The sequence below is a fragment of the Mytilus trossulus genome, chromosome 4 (genome assembly GCF_036588685.1).
Source record: "Mytilus trossulus isolate FHL-02 chromosome 4, PNRI_Mtr1.1.1.hap1, whole genome shotgun sequence".
NCBI classification, from domain to species: Eukaryota; Metazoa; Mollusca; class Bivalvia; order Mytilida; family Mytilidae; genus Mytilus; species Mytilus trossulus.
Genome location: NC_086376.1, coordinates 67,007,047 through 67,024,195, shown reverse-complemented (window position 1 = coordinate 67,024,195; position 17,149 = coordinate 67,007,047). Strand labels below are relative to the sequence as shown.

At 33.2% G+C, this 17,149-nt stretch overlaps 1 protein-coding gene across 1 annotated transcript; it reads left to right on the top strand.

The window, feature by feature from the left end:
- The first annotated feature begins 298 nt into the window (after positions 1-298).
- On the top strand, positions 299-16,702 carry LOC134715794 (putative ammonium transporter 3). The gene is made up of 7 exons (XM_063578242.1): positions 299-558; positions 3,106-3,655; positions 7,376-7,447; positions 12,274-12,333; positions 12,670-12,895; positions 15,003-15,170; positions 16,304-16,702. The coding sequence occupies exons 1-7, from the start codon at positions 429-431 to the stop codon at positions 16,628-16,630; spliced, it is 1,533 nt and encodes a 510-aa protein (XP_063434312.1). The 5' UTR covers positions 299-428; the 3' UTR covers positions 16,631-16,702.
- The last annotated feature ends 447 nt before the right edge of the window (positions 16,703-17,149 follow it).

Sequence of the window (17,149 nt, the reverse complement as noted above, 5' to 3'; positions counted from 1 at the left end):
ATATGAGTGAAATATTCATTACTAGTATCTTCATTCTCTAAAGTTAATTTAGATATATCGTAATTACTATATTAAAGAGATGCTTTTAAAATTCAGTGCTGGAGGCCTTTAGTTACTGATCTGTCTCCAAGATACTTAAAGGATAAATTATCGATAATCAACCGCTGTTTGAATTAATGATGTGTAGTCTAAATTTAATTCAATAGATACCGATCTGTAAACAGTATACACTATAGATTTTAAAAGACTGAATTTGAAAATTATGAAAAATTCTACAAATTCAAATCATGATCTTCACGCTGCATGAATATGGCAAATAATTCAATTCAATAGACACCGATCTATAAACAGTACACTATGGATTCTGAAGGACTGAATTTAAGGAATATGAAAAATTCTGCAACTTCAAATCATGGACTTCAGGCTGCATGAATATGGCAAATAATTCAACTACAGCTTTAGACTCTGATGGTGCAGTAGCTATTGTAAATAATTTAACATGGGACGATGCAACGTGGATATTAACAAGTTCTTTCATTATTTTTACTATGCAATCAGGTAGGTTTTTCTTGACAATTTTAATTTTATAACAGTTTCTTTTATTATTGAATTGTAGTATCTTCTTTGTTGGATTGTTTAGTAATTAACTATCAATTGGACTATAAAATGTACATGTAACGTAATCTGGATATGAGGGAAAAGGCATTCCACCTATCATACCAAGCATAACAATTTTTGTGGGATAGCTTTTTTTAATATAAAAGGGAAGATGTGGTATGATTGCCTATGAGATCACTTTCAACAAGAAACCAAATAACAACTTCAGGTCACCATATGGCCTTCAATAATGAACATAACCCATACCACATAGTCAGCTATGAAATGCCTCAAATTGTAAAATTTAAAACAGTTCAAACTAGAAAAATAACGGCATAATTTAAGTACAAAAAATGAACGAAAAACAAATATATGTAACATAAACAAACGATAACCACTGAATTACAGGCTCCTGACTTGGGACAGGCACATACATACAGAATGTGGCGATGTCAAACATATTAGCGGAATCCCAACCGTCCCACTACTACCACATTTTTATCGTCCCCTTCTCTATTGTACATATAGTAGATATACATGATTGTACTTAGTAATAACCTTATATATTTGATGATTTGTACATCAAAGTGAAGCTCAACAAAATAAATGGGACACAATCAGTTTCGCTCTATTCGTGTTTCCATTTTCGATTTGTTTTAATAGCTTAACGGATGAAGAAATTTCGGTAATCAGTCATTTTTCCAAATAGAGATATAAGAATGTTTTGATTTTCCAACGAGTAGTCTTTACAGGATTTTATAATTTCATTTCATCAAACTTTTTTTGTTCTTAATTTAAGCAACAACCATGTTAATTGTAGCTTCCAATTGTGAACTTTCCATTTATATGTAGCAACATTCCAGCAGCGCATGCATACGGAGTATATATATATATCCCAATTGATACGATATTCCCAGGCTTGTATTTCCTCTCATGATTTCCTTGATAGAGGGTTGCTGCTAGCAAGTAAGCTATTAAACCAAGAGTTCCAAATGGTGAATTTGAAATCATCTCTTCGTCAATTTTACGGACGCCATCACGAGTTGGTTGACCGTTATGGAATATCCGTTTCACAGATGATATCGGATATGTTTCTAAAGTCGTAACTACAATCACCTTCCTTTTAATGAATGTGACCTACCGAATTATACTATTTACCGGGTTTGTAATCACATGAGTAGCAAGATAGGTGAGAAATGTGGAGCACATGAAATCATCCCTAGTTTGTTTTTGTTGGGTTTTTTTTCTGGGGGGGGGGGGGGGGGGGTCATGTTGCTCAGTCGTTTGTTTTCTATGTTGTTTCTTGTGTAATATTGTTTTTCTGTTTGTCTTTTTAATTTTTGGACTTGACGTTGTCAGTTTTTTCCGATTTATGAGTTAAACTGTTCCTCTGGTATCTTACGTTCCTCTTACATGAATTTACCCCGACAACAACAACCACACACTGTTCAAACATAACTTTGAAAAAGAAGGATAACAAGGATAGAAACTATTTATAAGTCTAACAACACCATCATGAAGTGGTTGACCGATACGATATATCGGTGTCTCAACTCACCATCGAAATACTTTCTCATTCTTATGTCATTATACTCTAACATAGGTGGCTTATCTGTAATTTTACTTATTGTGTTCTGTTCCCGGTTTGCCTGGGTGACATAGGAACCGCATTGCGAACCGATGATGCATAGCAGGAGACGTTTACCCTGTCGACGTATCCAGTCTAACTACTATAGGATTTACTACAATTGCCATCATTTGTACCCTTTTTTTTTAACCTTATATGTTTTCTTTATCAATTTATTACCTTTAAACATTGGTATACTACTTTTGCCTATATTTAGGCCTAGGAAACGTAGGTAAATGGACTCGATCAACTCAGTCTTTAGTTTTCTATGTTGTTTCTTGTGTAATATTTTTTATCAGACACATGTATGTTATCTGTTATAAAACCTTATCTTTATAGATCTTTGTGTCTACATGGTGTTTCTGTAAAAAAAACCAATAGAAATTGATTAAAATCTGGTTGTGTTTATTTTGATGTTATTCAAGAAAACGGTGGTAGCTATAATTTCAAAAAAGACCTTTTACCTATTCAATGATTCCATTTGTCTTAATTATGGTCTGAATTATGGTACTCTGTGATAATTGTCATAAAAGAGTGATCAAATGCAGACATGTTTGTATACTTTTTTTTTTTTTTAAAGAAACCAATCTCTCAAAAAAGTTGTGAATCACATAATTCAATATTCTTTATTAATTTTGACGTTCACTCGGATCTTTATATAACTGCTGCATACATTTATATTTACAAAAAATATGTAAAAGAAATCAACAAATTACATATCTTATTCTGTATTTGATTAACGAAACTGTTGTCACTTTTATATATATCATTGTGTTGATTGTTATATATTAAGTTTAAAACTGAGAAGATACATCAAGACAAACATGTCACCTCATTTAGATTTTTTCGCAATTTATTTTTCATAGCTGATCTTTTCACAGGTTTTGGACTTTTAGAATCCGGTGCCGTGACCAGGAAAAATGAGGTAAACATAATGATTAAAAATGCTGCCGATGTTATCTTTGGTGGTATTAGTTACTGGATGGTCGGATTTGGAATAAGTTTTGGAAAAGACGAAGGATCAAATGGATTTATTGGAGTAGGGTATTTTTTCGTTGACTCTAATGGCCCGGATATGGGTCAGTTATTTGCAACATTTGTCTTTCAGTTATCATTTGCAACCACAGCAACAACTATAGTGTCCGGTGCAATGGCTGAACGAACTAAATTAACATCCTACATGGTATACAGTTTCTTTAACACTTATGTTTACTGTATACCAGCGCATTGGGTGTGGGATAAAAATGGATTCTTGAACAAATTAGGATGCGTAGATATTGCAGGGTCAGGAGTTGTACATCTATGTGGAGGAACGGCTGCATTGGTAGCTACGTATCTGTTAAAACCTCGTACAGGAAGATACGAGAATGGAGCACAACGACCTATATTAGGAAACCCAGTCAATACAATACTTGGATTATTTATGTTATGGTGAGTATTGTTTTATTCCCAATTTTGTGAAAACCTACAATTAAAAAAATGATTTTCAGTGTAAAGATAGTTTGCTTTATTTAAAGAATAACATACACTTACTCGTGAATGCTATCTTTTAACTTAATAAAATGCTATTTAGCATATAGGAATTCAACTCAAAATCAAAACGTTATGCATGAAACTTTTTTGAGGTTTTACGTATGCTGCCATATCGTGACAGTAATTTGTTTCCGTTTCGAAAGAGTCATCATGGATGAGATTTTAAGAAAATTCGGGAGCACAATTATTAATAGAATATAGTATTTGTGAATACTTTTTTTCCTGACTGCATTGGCGTCTTGACTCCTAATCAATTGGTCTGATTTATATTTGAGCCTTAGATACATGATTTTTTATAAGTTGTTATTCGCTTTGAACTTGCTGTAAGTAACTGTGAGTAGTCTCAGATTTGTACTCTGTCTTGTGTATTTAGAGATGCACGCCCGGTCTGTGTGCTTTTTTTAACACGTGTTTATGCTTTGTATCATCCTGATGAGTTAATCCCTTTTCAACAAACATGTTCTTGGATTAATTTGCACGTCTGAAGAGTGCAAATTGAAACCACACTTTTTTTAATCGTAAGTTCACAAAATTTGCCAATAATGTACCTCTGCGGATAGGTAACACAATACAAAAAAATGTTAGTGTGGCTTGCCTGGTTCGGCAACTAGAGTGAAAACAGTGACAAAATCCTGTAGGATATTTTTTTCTCTCTTAGGATTATATGAAATCCTGTAGGATAAAGTCATAATCCAGTCGGATTTTTAAAGTTGGTTCTTATGTTGTGCTGTATCAACACTTGTCTCGGCTAAGTAGATGGTTTAGCTCTTAAACATGTTTGAATTGTTTTACAATTGTCTTTTCAGGTCCTTTTATATTTGACTATGTGGTATAAACTTTGCTCATTGCTGAAGACCATACGGTGATCTATAGGTGTTAATGTATGTGTCATTTGGTCTCTTGTGGAGAGATGTCTCGATCCTTGGCAAACATACAACATTATCTTTTATATATTAACATCGCTGCATATTTATGTGCACGTCCCAAATCAGGAGTTAAAGCTTAATGGTTGTCGTTGATTCATGTCTTTCATATTTATTTTTCGTTGATTGTTTCGTTATAAATTAGGTCGTCCGTTTTCTCGTTTGAATTGTTTCATATATTTCATGTCGCAATATGCCGTATGGGTTTTTCATATTTTTCTTCTGCGTGGAAAGAGTGGATTCTTTTCTGCTAGAGAATTTATGTTTTATGAAAACATTGAACACACATATATGTTATGCACAAACTAAATTAACTGGAAACGAGAAATAGATATCAAGGGATTTTATTAGAGACAATTTTATTAACCTTTATGAATGAAAACTAGAAAGGAGTATTAAGCATAATCTAAAATATGTTAGCAAACAAAACAAACAATTGATTAAATTTTAATGTTGGTTGTGGCAGAATCTACCGGTTCATTTCAGTCTGTAAGGGGAAAGTCCTGTTGCATATTCTCACCAATCGCATAATGAAAACCAAGTGCAGCAAGTACAGGATTAATCTCCGTGAATGATGTTTCAAACTTTGTTTAATTTTCAATGCATTTGAGCGGAGAAGAAGAATATTATTTTAGATAAGTTAGTTGTTAAAAAAAATAACATATCACAGTTGCAGAAAAAACGTTTTTTTCTATTAAAAGATTGACTGCTAGAAATTGTGCGTGTCAAGTAATCTATGGCTTTCAGCATGCTTTGATGGTGTGTTTGATCAAATGTTTTGGTTTGAGTGGGAAATCTTGGAAAGCGATACAGACGCAGTTTAATTTCATTTGCTAGTTTTCATTTCATAATAAACTCTTGTCTTTCATTGTTATACCTTGAAAATAATTCACGCTTCCATGTTGTGTTGTGTGTGATGAACTTTTTAAGAAAATAATTTGTTGCAAAAACACATCGAAGAGTAAAGTACATTCGGAGCCTCGTTTATATTTTTTTCTCCTTTATATTTAATTTTTTATCGAGATATATTAATGCAAACCGAAAGATAAGTCAATTCATCAAATATACTTCAAATTCAACATACTGTGGAAGACAAAAGATAAACAAAGGTTTAATGGTTTTATTTGAGTTTTTATACCGTCTTATTTAAACTTTTAATGAGAATTCAAATGCATTTTTGTATCATATACATATAGATCTAGCGACGCAGGCTGCAATATGAAAACCTATATTTTAGAAACATGTTATAGAAATAAACGAGCATGTCATTAAGTGATATCATGCCAATGCTCTATTAAATTTTATTCAAAATGGGAAGGATATTTACTCCAGTGCCTTATCAAAGTATGGCTTGATATGGAAATCAATTAGGACTTTACATATCGGAAATTCCTTAATGTACGCTTCTAAAGTCGTCGACAAAATGCAATGAAATTATCAAAGGAAAATTGAAAAAAAAAGTCGAAAACATGAAACAGGTAATGATCTTATATCACATACAAGCGGATAAATTGGAGGTATAAGAAAAATAAACCTCCTATATATGCGAAAGCAAATTTACAGATCTAACATAAAGATCTGTAAATTTGCTTTCGCAAATTTTTGGTTCTTCCCTCGCCGGGATTCGAACCCATGCTACTGTGATATCGTGATACCAAATCGCCTGCACTGCAGCCGTCCCGCTAGACCACACGACCACCTGGGCTCTAAAAAAAAAGAGCTTCCGGTGGGCACGTGTTACCTTTCCACGTCAGTTTTAATCTAGCGGCGTACTACAGTACATGATATATAAGGCATGATGATGTTATTGTTACAGATCAGCTAAATTATATATATATAATGACATTTAAAATGTTTTTATCCTTGTTCTACTTTATCCTCTTTTTGTTTTAAATAAGAATATAAAATTCAAGCGATATTAATTTTCAATCTTAATTGACTAGGAATAAAATTGAGAATGAAAATGGGGAATGTGCCAAAGAGACAACAACCCGATCATAGAGCAGACAACAGTAGAAGGTCACAAACAGGTCTTCAATGCACCGGCAACGAGAAATTCCCGCACCCGGAGGCGTCCTTCAGCTGGCCCCGAAACAAATATATACTAGTTCAGTGATAATAAACTCCATACTAAACTCAAAATTGTACACAAGAAACTAAAAGTTAAAAAAATACAAGACTAACAAAGTCCAGAGACTCCTGACTTTGGACAGGCGCACAAATGTCAGTTTATCTATCGAAGGTTGGTGGTTTTCTCCGGGCACTGCGGCTTCCTCCACCAATATAAAAACTGGCCACAACGAAATAGCCTAAATGCGCTGCTTAAAAGTGGCGTTAAAAAACAAAAAAATCGGACATACAAAATTAGTGATAGTCATCAGTTATATTTTGGCATCGAATAGTACTGAAGGGACCTTAATTTTAAAGATTCGTAAATGGTACAATACAACTCGTACCCTTAATGGCTTTTTTTTCCTCGAATGGGCCATACCTCTGTTTTTGGACTGTTAATTAATTCTGACAGTGTCATGAAAATACAGATATTTAATGTATCTAAATTGTAAATCGTATAAAATTTAAAAAATAATTTTTAATTAAGAAATATATTCCCCTCATACATACCTCTGATTTCTATTTAATGCTTGTATTTACTTATGGTTCTTTTTTTCTAATCTGTCTGTTTATTTTATTACAGGTGGGGATGGCTGGGGTTTAATTGTGGAAGTACTTTTGGAATATCGGGAGGTAAATGGAAGCTAGCTGCCAAGTACGTAAAACTATCATCTAATATAACATAATAACAAAAAAGGAAATATTGTATAAATATTTTCTTTCAACAAAACTAACTACTTTCCCACCGATAATATTGGGATGGCAAGTGTTTTGAAATGTACCCGTAGTGGCATTCGCCCAAATACTAATAAGCGCATTTTAAACGTCGAAGAAAGAACTTATGATATGTCCAATGGTGATAAAGGCGACAGCAACAAGATTGGTTGCAGTGTTTGGATTTATAGAATAAAAACAAATTTAAAAAAAAAAAAGGTCTTGAGACACAAAACATAAAACAGAAGTGTGTTTATCATATTTAATTCATTATAATACTTATTATTACATTATCTTTCATCAAAAATTAATTAAAAAAAAGAATCTTGAAATAAATAGAGCACAGGTACTTGAGGACAGGACCCTATAGGAGCCTTGTGATGCCCCCCTCCCCCTTTTTTTTTTTTTTTTTAATCGAGCAAAAATATCATTATTTTCGCTTATATTCAGCTCTCTGTATGCTATTTATCACTTCAAATGCAAGGAATACTATCAAATACCAGTTTCTAAAATTTGGGGTTTCTGATATATGTATAGGCGGAAAGGTAAGTCACTCAGGTTTGTTTACATTGAGGTACTGCTCGGGATATTTCTTGAAATTTTCTATTAAATTATGTCCTACCTGTTCCAATATCGTATTTCTTCTTCGCCATATATATTATCCTCACTGAAAACATACATAAATAATCAAAATACAGGTATAAAGTCCTCCTCTGGGACACTTTTCACTCGCGATTTGAATATTTTCAACCACATTTTAGTAGAAGCTACGGAAGTGACATCGCTAGCGACATCTGTGCGGTATTTTCAAAAGGGCGGTAACCATTTCACATGTTACCTATTCTGTAACTCCCTCCTAAATCAAGAGAACCATAATCACTCCCGATCGATCGATTTCCGAATGGCAATGACGACAACGGTAAAACGCGAGAATTCCGAATATATTTTAAGTAATTGTTTTGGCGCAAAATTATGAACTGAAAAAGAATGACAAATATAAATGAAATGTCAAATAAGTCTAATTTGTTCAACTGGATAATTGATAACATTGAGGAAGGGGCTATAGATGAATCAATTGATTTAATAGATATTAAAGAAAAAACTGCAGCTGAAGGGACATCAGTTGGAAATTTAATAAAACAAATATATAAAAATGTGAAGGTGAAAAATGCACGCAGCAAAAGTAACTGGTGCAAAATGACCAAACGTTACTTTGGTATAAAGTGGAAAATTAATACACCAGTTGTGCTAGATATAAGCACATTTGGAACACATATCCCCATTGATTTTGTCTTGTTATCAAAAACTTTAAGCTGTATAACTATAGGTCATTTTAACAAAACCATAATAAATGGATTGAAGGTGCTTACTGAAGCTCAGTTAAAATTGGACCAAACTTGGACTTTAATGGTTATGGGTAAAAAGATAGACCCTGTTAGCTTAGGGGTAGACAAAACATTTAATTTACCATCATGTTTTGAAATAATAAGACAGTTGCGTTATTGTAATGGTGTTGAGGAAGTTGATGAGTCAATGCAAAATAAAGACTTCTTAAAAGAGCATGTTTCAAAACTTTTTGATGAAAACTCAGAACAAATTAGATACAGGTCAAAATTATGTCAAAAGGTGCTCCCATTTAAAAAATCACACAAAGCATCAGCATCATGTGTGCATTGTAAATGTTTGGAAAAAGCAGTTATTGTTAAAAATTTTCAACTTGAAGAAACAACGAAAAAACCTTTGAATGAGAATTTAAATTCCACAAATGCAACTTGCATAAGATCAAATACAGATCAGGATGTAATACTATCTACAGAAGATAATAATGACATGTCAGAAATTCTAACAAAAATTTTCCCTGAATGTAGTGATAAAATGAAATTATTTTTAATGTCGCAGAAAATGGCAATTGAAAGAAACCCACATGGAAGGCGTTGGAACAGAGACATCGTTCGTCTGTGTCTAACATTATGGTGCAGAAGCCCTAAGGGGTATACAGAACTTAGAAATAGTCAGTTTGTCATCCTCCCTTCAGTTCCTTTTCTTTACCTTTTGCAAATAATGAGTTTCTTATCTTCTGTGACAAATTGTGCTTTAATTTTGCAATCACATACCCACTGATATATCTAATTTTGCCCTTTCCAGCAGGATCTAACTCTTGAGTTAAAGATGGTTTAGGTAAGGGTTCAGGTGAAGTCAGATGCAGATGAGAAGATAAAGTTTCAAAAAACTTTCTTTCAATGTAAAATAATACAGATGTTAAAAGTCTATAAGCTGGACCTTTCAATTCTTGTAGTTCATACTTTTTAAGCAGAACAGAAGTGCTACATTCATATTCTTCTGAATTTATGTGTTTATTGAATTTAATAAAAAAATCATTCCTATGCTTCTGAGTGTATTTATCCTTATCTTCAGGGAAGCAGTTCAGCCCTATGTCATCAATAATTGATGCCTGCTGATCAAACCAATCATTGAATAAATTAAAGTTTTTAAGAATTAATTCTTTAAAATATAAGATCTGCTCTTCTGCAGGGGTATCCAAAAATTCTAATAAAACATTGTCAAAGGCCAGCTTTGAAGGGAGAGGATCAGTAGAGAATACTTTCTGGTTGTCATCAGTTAAAATTGTATCTAAAAATTCAAGTTTTTCTATTTCAGAATCTGAAAAATCTGAATCATTATCAAAATCAATAAAATCTTTCTCAAATGTTTTGCTGCATGCATCACTATCACTAGAAGCTGATTCAGTTTCTGAATATGAAAGTTTTTCAAGTTGAGTTTTATTTCGGCAACATGTTAAATCTTGGTTAAGCTCACCTACACTGAATGATTCATAAAAGTTCAATACATATCCTGGATGCTTTTTGCAAAGATGTTTTTTGAAATTGACTACTTTTAAACCATTTACAGACACTGCTCTTCCCACTGCGACACCTAATTGACCTGGTTGAACACTGTGTTGGCAATTTACTGTTACATTTTCTAAACTCATACCTTGGGCTTTATGAATTGTAAGTGCATAAGCTAATTTTAATGGCAGTTGAATGCGCTTTGCAATAATAATTTTCCCAACAGGATCATAAGTGGAAAAAATTTCTGCTCCAATATTTGCCGTAACTATTTTCTCACCAATTTTGAAATTAACATCAACAGATTTATTATGCAGTTGAACAGCAATACCACGAACACCATTCACTAAAACATCACTAAGATTTTTGATCAACATAACAGGACACCCTACCTTTAGCCCTAAATTCTTTGGCGCTAAAAACTTGTTTATATAGTGTGCAGAACCTTCATCTACTGAATGGTATGTTTGAAGCTCTCCTTGTATTTGATTTAGTTTATTATAATTGAACATATCAACGTCAATGTTTCTAGCAAAAAGTTGGACACTGCCTGCTTCATCCTGCAGAGGTCTATTTAATGATTGTAGAAATGCTACTGATTCATCTGAAGGATCCCCAACCTCTAATTCATTAATACATGTTATCAAATTATGTTCGTCTTGTCGGTGTACAATATGTAAATTGATCTTGTGGGGGAAATAACTCTCAAACCATGGTAAACGAAAACAGAGGTTGCCAGGGTCACCATACAGTTCATTTGAAACTGGTGGAAGCTGATAAAAATCTCCTACAAGAATAACTTGAATGTTTCCAAATATATCTGGAGAGTTCCTAATTTGCCTACACAAAACCTGGACCTGATTTAAAACTTTAGAGCTAACCATTGAAATCTCATCAATAATTAAAGTTTCAACAGATTCAATATTGGATTTGGCAACTGTGTATCTCTCATCTGTTCTAAGTAAATGAACAATTTCCTCTATTAAATACCTTCCGTCCCTTATTCCTGACCACTTGTGAAGTGTTTGTGCACCTAGGTTGCCGTAGTGTGTGGCAGCGATACCAGTTGAACACACGATAGAGACGTTTTTCTTTTGACTATATCTCATAAATTCAACAATTTTCTCAACAAGAAATGTCTTACCAGTGCCTGCTTGGCCTGAAATCAGTAAATTATGGCCATTAACGGCCAAATTGAATGCGAATTTCTGGTCTTCATCCATTATTGTTGTTGTTGTCTGTTGTTATAAAATTTCCCGCAAAATATATTCGGAATTCTCGCGTTTTACCGTTGTCGTCATTGCCATTCGGAAATCGATCGATCGGGAGTGATTATGGTTCTCTTGATTTAGGAGGGAGTTACAGAATAGGTAACATGTGAAATGGTTACCGCCCTTTTGAAAATACCGCACAGATGTCGCTAGCGATGTCACTTCCGTAGCTTCTACTAAAATGTGGTTGAAAATATTCAAATCGCGAGTGAAAAGTGTCCCAGAGGAGGACTTTATACCTGTATTTTGATTATTTATGTATGTTTTCAGTGAGGATAATATATATGGCGAAGAAGAAATACGATATTGGAACAGGTAGGACATAATTTAATAGAAAATTTCAAGAAATATCCCGAGCAGTACCTCAATGTAAACAAACCTGAGTGACTTACCTTTCCGCCTATACATATATCAGAAACCCCAAATTTGAGAAACTGGTATTTGATAGTATTCCTTGCATTTGAAGTGATAAATAGCATACAGAGAGCTGAATATAAGCGAAAATAATGATATTTTTGCTCGATTAAAAAAAAAAAAAAAAAGGGGGAGGGGGGCATCACAAGGCTCCTATAGGGTCCTGTCCTCAAGTACCTGTGATCTTATGTACAATTTAACGTGTGGCTTATAATATAAATTTTGCATTTTAGATCAGCTGTTATAACCATGAATGGATCTGTAGGCGCAGGCTTTGCTGGTATCGTTTTAAGGTAATGACCATGTTTGTCTTGTTTCATTCTAAAAACTCATATAAGATACCGGGAGAATAATTTGGTACACAAATTGCTTTATCTAAATACTAGTATATTAAAACGCATCATCAAGGCCTCATTTACGAAGTTGAAGGACATCAAAAGTACAGAAAAACAATAATTTGAGAACTGTAAAATATCCCACGTTTATCTTGTATTCATGTAATATTATATTCATTCCGCGCTTTTTTACCACTCAAGTTATACGTGACGAAAGTATAATATTCCAGTTAATTTTTATTTTTCAATTTCGTTTTGAAAAAAAAAGATGTAATAATTGAATTTTTATTTTAGTGTAATTTTATACAAGGGTAAATATGATGTGTCAACAATAGTAAACAGTGTTTTAGGTGGGATGGTTGGTGTCACAGCAAGTTGTGCAGTTATACGACCGTGGGAAGCTGTGATAACGGGTGCTATTGGTGGTATTTTAAGTGTATTTGGAGCAAAACTACTTGACAAGATGAAACTTGACGACCCTGTTGGCGCAATATCTGTCCATGGCGTATGTGGATTGTGGGTTTGTATTTAATTTGTGCATAAATAATCTTTAAGACACTTTTAAGAATAACTCTGTTGTGAACAAATGCTAAAATTAAATAAAAATGAAAAAGAATAATCATTACCCTATTTCTATCCAATGAAATAAAATGATATAGGTACTAGCTATAGGACACTGAATATAAAAATCAACCTACAAAATCAAATAAAAGGTTTAAAGAATTATTTACTTCCCTTAGATCTAGTAACGAAGACGTCTTATATATAAACAGACATTCGCATCTCGAAAAGTAAACAGGTTTTTTGTGGCATGAGAAGTGACAACCAAAGGATAATTCTAAAAACTGAGTAGTATATCATTGTCCTACAATGAATTGCATAAATTAAAGTATGATACAAAAATATGGAACTGCAGATTACGGGAGTATGACAAGATCAACTGATTGGCCATTATTATTTACTCCTTTAGAAACTAAGTTAATTTCATTGCTATATAAATACGATAATGAAGTTTAGACACACAAGTGTCTAAATGAAAACAGCACTTTACAAATTTCATGCGTCCGGTAGTTTATAGATTGCTAATATAAAAAGAGGATATTTTTGTAGGAGTAGTAATTTATAAAATATAATTTCGAATATATTTAACATATTTTATTGTTCAAAATGGCAAATGGATTACAGAAACTTGACATAACCAAGAGTTTCGAATGGTGAAGTTGAAATCATTCCTTCGTAAATTTTACGGACGCCATCACGAGTTGGTTGACCGTTATGGAATAACCGTTTCACAAATGATATCGGATATGTTCCTTACGTCGTAACTACAATCTCCTTCCCTTTCATGAATGTGACCTACCGAATTAGACTATTTACCGGATTTGTAATCACATAAGCAACACTACGGTTGCCACATGTGGAGCATGATCTGCTTACCCTTCCGGAGCACTTGAGATCACCCCTAGTTTTTGGTGGGGTTTGTGTTGTTTATTCTTTAGTTTTCTATGTTATATCATGTGTACTATTGTTTTTCTGTTTGTCTTTTTCATTTTTAGCCATGGCGTTGTCAGTTTGTTTTAGATTTATGAGTTTGACTGTCACTTTGGTATCTTTCGTCCCTCCTTGACAACTAAGTAACATCTTCACCAACTTTGCAACAAGCCAATTGCGGACTCCTTGTTGAAAGCCCCCCTTAGCTAGCAGATAATGTGGCTCTACGTACACGCAGCATTGTAACATCTCCATTCTGATGGCGTGTTTATACAGCATTTATAGCCATGCAAACGGAATCCCAATTGAATAAGTGTTTTAAACTGCCGGATTGGAGTACATTTTTATACTTCACTCAACCTGGAGTGGAGATATTTCGGCAGTGTTATTAGTACTTTGGTAAATGACAATACATTTTGAGGCTAGGGTGAATAAGTTTTACAAGATCTTAAAAATGTCAAGACTTATAAATGTCTGACAGATTATAGAGTTGCGATATTGAGTTGCATATTTCTATGGACAATTTATATCTTGTGAACAAGAGAAGAAAACGTTGAATAAATTTATATAACTTTTTTTTATTTTCTCATACGGGTCAAAAAGTGGCCGTATCGTTCGATCTCATAAGGGATAAGCTTTTGATAATCTGCAATATAAGAAAACAATTATTTTATTTATCATCCAGGTTTCACATCAAATTCATGTATTGATATTTTAGAGATGTTAGGGAGCTACCATTTGATTTTAGGGGGGGGGGGGGGGGGGGGGCTAGGATGAAATTTGAAAAAAATAGGCAGGACAGGAGTTTTGAGTAAAAAAAAAGTCAGGATGAGACACTTGCAAAAAAAAAAGTCAGGACGACAATTTAGGTAAAAAAAAGTAAGGATAAACTAAAAAAAAAAAAAAAAAAGGCAGGACCGAACAGAGTGAAAAATAAAAAGGCAGGACAGAGATTACAGCTAAAAAAAAGGCAGGACAAAATTTTTTCATCCTAGCTTCCCCCCCCCCCCCTCTATAAAAATCAAATGGTAGCTCCATTATGAAAAATTTTGAGTACAATCATTAACTTTTATAAAATCCTATCAATAGTATTTTTTACTGAAATAACATTTGTCTTTTTGACACCTTTTTGACAGGGTATGTTAGCTGTTGGTATATTTGCACAGAAGGATAAATTTCAGAATTTGACAAGAGGAAGAAACGGTCTAGTTCACGGTGGAGGATTCTATTTATTAGGTGTACAGGTGTTAACATGCGTTTCCATAATGACGTGGTCGATATTTGGAACTTTTCTTATATTATGGGTAAGTAATCAAATATCTTAGTAGAAAGAAATCCGAAACTAACACAAATCGTTTTCTGACAAGAGGAACTTATGGGTCAGTAATAAGTCAGACGAAATGATATGCGTTTACGTGTATAAGAAAATAAATTGAAATAAAAAAACAAGCATCATATTCTTTGATACACTAAGAACTGAATGGAGCAAAACGCAATTACCGAGCATCCAATTCCTTCTTCTGATTTCGAATTTCATATTTCTTATATTACATTAAGTATACATTTTTTTGTAACTTTATTTGTGAAGTTTTACAATCAGTCCTTCTATAGTATCAAGAAAATTATATAATGTATAAATGTTTGAGAATATATTCCGTTATTCTTCGATTTTTCAATTGGAAATGACAAATGGGCAACATTTCGTTATTAATGTTAAGATAAATGCAAGGACAAATTAGATTTGTAATTGCTTGCAATAACGGATGGCAACCCCGTTTCCCAATTGCCAGTGTAACGGCAGTCATTTTGAAAATTCCATTTGAAGTCAAAGAGCGTAATATTGGACACTTTTGCAGTTTCCATGGTAAATCTGGCCATTTTTGAAATTCCAAAGTCGAACTGCATCTCTACATATGACAGTTACAAATTATGTGAAGTTTTATAAAGTTTGGAATACTTTCCATTTTGTAGCATTTTTTTCTGTTTCCAAGGCAACGTCATCCATCTTGAATATGCCAACCCCTAATTGAACATCTGCACATGATATGGTGGTTAACAATATAGTATAATCCCGTCAACTTGGGTTCATTCAGTTCCGAGATATAGAGTGAACAAAAACATGTGGAAGAAAACTAAAAAGAAACGTAGAATAACAATACGTCCCCCCAATTCCGTTGAGGGTGTCATAAAAAAAACTATTAATACAAATGACATTATCTGTTTTTATTTTCTATCTGAAATAGTTTTGTTATTTTGTGACAAGCACATATATAACTAGCAAAAATAATACTGGCTGTCTAATTGAAAGAAAAAAAGCTACAAATACGCACTGGAAACACCACAAGTGGTTCATATTATTTTGATAAATTATAGCAAGTTAAGTCAATCCTCACTTGACTTCCGTTCTTACTTTAGATTGTATATCCTTATATTTTAGTCATTAAAGAAGACTGTTGGTATTCGACTGTCTCTAGAGGAAGAAGAATTAGGTGCAGATTTCGTGGAACACAATATAGACAGCAACAACAGAAATGATTCCAACATCATATTTTCATCCAGACGTACCAGTCGAATTCCGTCTTCAGTTTCTACAATAACTAAAGATAGCTCCCAAATGATCACAATTTCCGGAAACATTCGTAATACAACAAATAGAACTGATGAGAACGAAAATAATGCATTTTATAGGTTTCTTGATCAGGTTATCACAAAACTGAAAAGAAATCGTGAAATCGCACCTGCAGACGATATAAATTTGCTGTGATCTTGCACACGACTTACGTTAGCTTACGATACAAGTATGCTTTATAAACAACAATATATGAACTATAGCAACTACTAAGTAACTGGTTTTAACTTGCCTCCAAGCAAAGGTCTCTCTCATTCCGCTTACAGACAAAATCATGCTATTATATTACAAGAACGGAAACCACAGAAAAAACAACCTGTGTCGAATAACAATTCCTATAATTTTTGTACCTTGAATTTTTTTCTTTTATGAAGTCATTTGATTTCAATGTTGATTAAATCTTAAAAATGAAAACCTCAATACATCAACTACTATATTGTTTCTTACGTTTCACAGAGTAACACATTTGTGTAATTCCTTAAGAAAAAAATATTGGATGCAACCGTTTTATGAGTCAGTAATAAATACATACTTGTTGGAACATTTGACATTTGATTCTGAAAATACCTTAAATCCAAAAAAAATTTTTTTTTATCTAGATTTACAGTTCTGTCACTCAACATGACATAAAAAATCAAAAACCTTACCAAATTC

What these genes read in the sequence shown, in the direction of transcription:
- LOC134715794 (XM_063578242.1), top strand. Translation starts at nt 429, where the DNA reads ATGAATATGGCAAATAATTCAACTACAGCTTTAGACTCTGATGGTGCA. An exon ending in CTTGGATTATTTATGTTATG is followed by an intron (nt 3,656 to 7,375) that starts GTGAGTATTGTT and finishes ATTTTATTACAG; the next exon opens with GTGGGGATGGCTGGGGTTTA. An exon ending in ATGGCGTATGTGGATTGTGG is followed by an intron (nt 12,896 to 15,002) that starts GTTTGTATTTAA and finishes CCTTTTTGACAG; the next exon opens with GGTATGTTAGCTGTTGGTAT.